The 2,493-nt window shown below is 48.3% G+C and overlaps 1 protein-coding gene across 1 annotated transcript; it reads left to right on the plus strand.

Annotated features, from left to right (window-relative positions):
- The first annotated feature begins 223 nt into the window (after window positions 1-223).
- LOC147881371 (protein BPS1, chloroplastic-like) lies at window positions 224-1,969 on the plus strand. Its single transcript, XM_087370289.1, has one exon. It carries the CDS (start codon window positions 486-488, stop codon window positions 1,539-1,541), a length of 1,056 nt encoding a protein of 351 aa, XP_087226415.1. The 5' UTR covers window positions 224-485; the 3' UTR covers window positions 1,542-1,969.
- Window positions 1,970-2,493: the final 524 nt, after the last annotated feature.

Here is a 2,493-nt window from a genome sequence, read left to right on the forward strand (position 1 = left end):
TACATTACCTTAGTACCAGCACACACACTCACTACTATGTCTTTTCACAAAGTGCCCATCTCTCAAAATCTCGCCTCTGCTCTGCTTCCCTCATGGCTGACGCAATTCCCACTGCGTTCTTCTCTCTCTTTCCAGCCCCACTGTCTTTGTCCAATACAATCATAGCCCCTCCTTTTCCACAGATCCCTTCTTCCCCATTGCCCATGTGTCTAATTCCCAGTTCTTTTATACTCCATCCCTCTAACTCTTTCTTCTACAAGCCTTCTCTCTTTGTCTCTCTGCCCATTCTCAAGCTTCTCTTATATGTGGGCTGCTCAGAGCCTCATAGGACATACCCACTCCTTCCTCCCACCTTCCTGAGCTCAAGAACAAAGCCCACATCTTGCAATAGAGAGTGCATGTGGCACCTCTTTTCCTCTGTTTTTTGAAGTCTTAGCTTGCTCTGCAGCCCATACCTCCTCTCCTTCCTCACGCCCTCTCTCACCATGAGTAGCTCTTCCCTCTTTGCTTCCCTCGGTGCCGCCCTCCAGAACATATCTTCCCCCCGTTTCTCCTTCCGTTCCTGTAGCCCCACTGCCAAACCCAACCCTGGCCTCAATGCCTTCGAGACTGACTTGGCTGCCCAGCTCGAGGGATTGAAACCCACCGATGAAACTGGATACCTCGGTGTCTCTTGGCTCTCCCGAGCGATGGCAGTTGTTCTGGGCACACACGCCTCCGTCGAGGCTTTCGTTCCAGATCTTCAACAGGCTCTCGCCGATGGACAGACCAAGTGGCTGGATGAGTATTTGGATGACAGTGTCAAGCTTCTGGACATCTGCAATGCATTGAGGGATGCCATCACCGATATGAGGAACTATCATGTCCTTGTTGAGGTGGCTATGCATACCTTGGAGAAGGGCAACATGGGAGAGGCGCAACTTAGGCGCGCCAAGAATGCGCTCACAAAATGCACAGAGGCCCTCAAGAGGAAGGATGACAATGTTAACCATCTAGGCCAGCGCCGATCAAAGCTAGAAAACTGTAGCTCTATGCTAAGACGCATGGGGGAGAAGCTGAATCTGGAGGACGCATCGAAAGGCAATTTCTTCACTGCGATCTATGCCGCTCAGCTCACGACCATTTTCATCTGCGGGGTATTAACATCAGCCCTCTCATTCAAACCAAGGCGTCCTCTTTCCACAATTTCGGTTGCCGGACATTCGGCATGGTCCTTCTCGCTCAGCAGTTTGCAGCAGAGACTCAAGGAGCAGGTGGAGAGAAAGAAGCAGAAGGGAGCTTCTGCTCTGTTGGAAGAACTTGACAGGGCGGACATTGCTGTGCGATGTCTCCTTGAGCGAGTGGACAAGATGTTGAATGCCAAGGCTTTTCCTCTACGTGCGGACCAGGCTGGAGAGTTGAGGCAACTTCTTGGGTCGTTACGAGATTGCTCCGTGGACCTCAGCCACAGTCTAGCCCCTCTGGAGCTCCATGTTGGGGAGGTCTACAAGATCCTCATCGCCAGCAGAATGGCTTTGCTTGACATCTACAGCCGTGTGTGAAGAGCGCCTCTGCCTTTTGGATAACCCAGGATTTTGTCGGCATGCCCCTCTGCGACGAGGATCATTTGCTTGGATGCTACGGTTCTGTTTGAGCAATGGTGCAATGAACGGTTTCATCGTCGCCTGTGGCAACATACGAGGGCTTCTCATGTTGTGCCCGTTTACGAGGGCATAATCTTGTCATGACACAGGAAGGGCATTTTGCGTGATGCTCCAAAGGCTCCTGAACGCGCAGCTTGATTGCTGCCTGGAGAGTCAGGAAAGAGCGTGTTGGTACGAGGATTCTTCACAGTCAATTAGCTTGCATGCGTTGTAAAAATTCCTTATCCCGCCACCACGTTGGCATTTGAGTCTGTAATATGAGGCTTCAGATAAGTAAATAAAGGTGTACCAGATTGTAAAGAGGATATAATTTTGCAATGTAAGCTATTTCCAATTTGTGCCTAAGAGTGTTGGATTCGTACGATCGGAACTTGTAAATAGGAGATAAATTTGCTAAGCAAGATAGCTGCAATTAGTGCTTAAGTGTAGTGTTGGATTCATACGATCGATTTCCAATTTGTGCGCAACTTGTAGTGTTGGATTTATACGATCGAGTTCACTACAATTGCGTGTATGGCTCGTGTAAAGAGGAGATAATCTTATATTGCAAGTCAATCCAATTTGTCTGTAAGGGTCGTGTTGGATTTATTCGATCGATTGGAGTCAGTAGACTATGAGTCCAAATACGTAGAGCTGTTTAGCCTGTCTGTGCAGTTACTCTTTTTACAACGTGCACGTTGCCGACCCTGAATGTCTCTCTGTTTGTTTTCGTTCCGGGGAAGGGATGTTGATCTTGAATAATAAATCAATATAGTTAAAGAGCGAATTACCAGGATCTTAACCCATTTTGCACGGACACACCTGTTAATTGTTCGATACATAATTCAGTTTGTGCTTAAGTGTAGTGTTG

The sequence above is a fragment of the Dipteris shenzhenensis genome, chromosome 31 (assembly GCF_047967505.1).
Source record: "Dipteris shenzhenensis isolate YYH24624 ecotype China chromosome 31, Dip_SZ_1.0, whole genome shotgun sequence".
Lineage (NCBI taxonomy): Eukaryota > Viridiplantae > Streptophyta > Polypodiopsida > Gleicheniales > Dipteridaceae > Dipteris > Dipteris shenzhenensis.

Bases quoted from the DNA above. Each gene is read 5' to 3' on its own strand.
- LOC147881371 (XM_087370289.1), top strand. From the start codon at position 486: ATGAGTAGCTCTTCCCTCTTTGCTTCCCTCGGTGCCGCCCTCCAGAAC.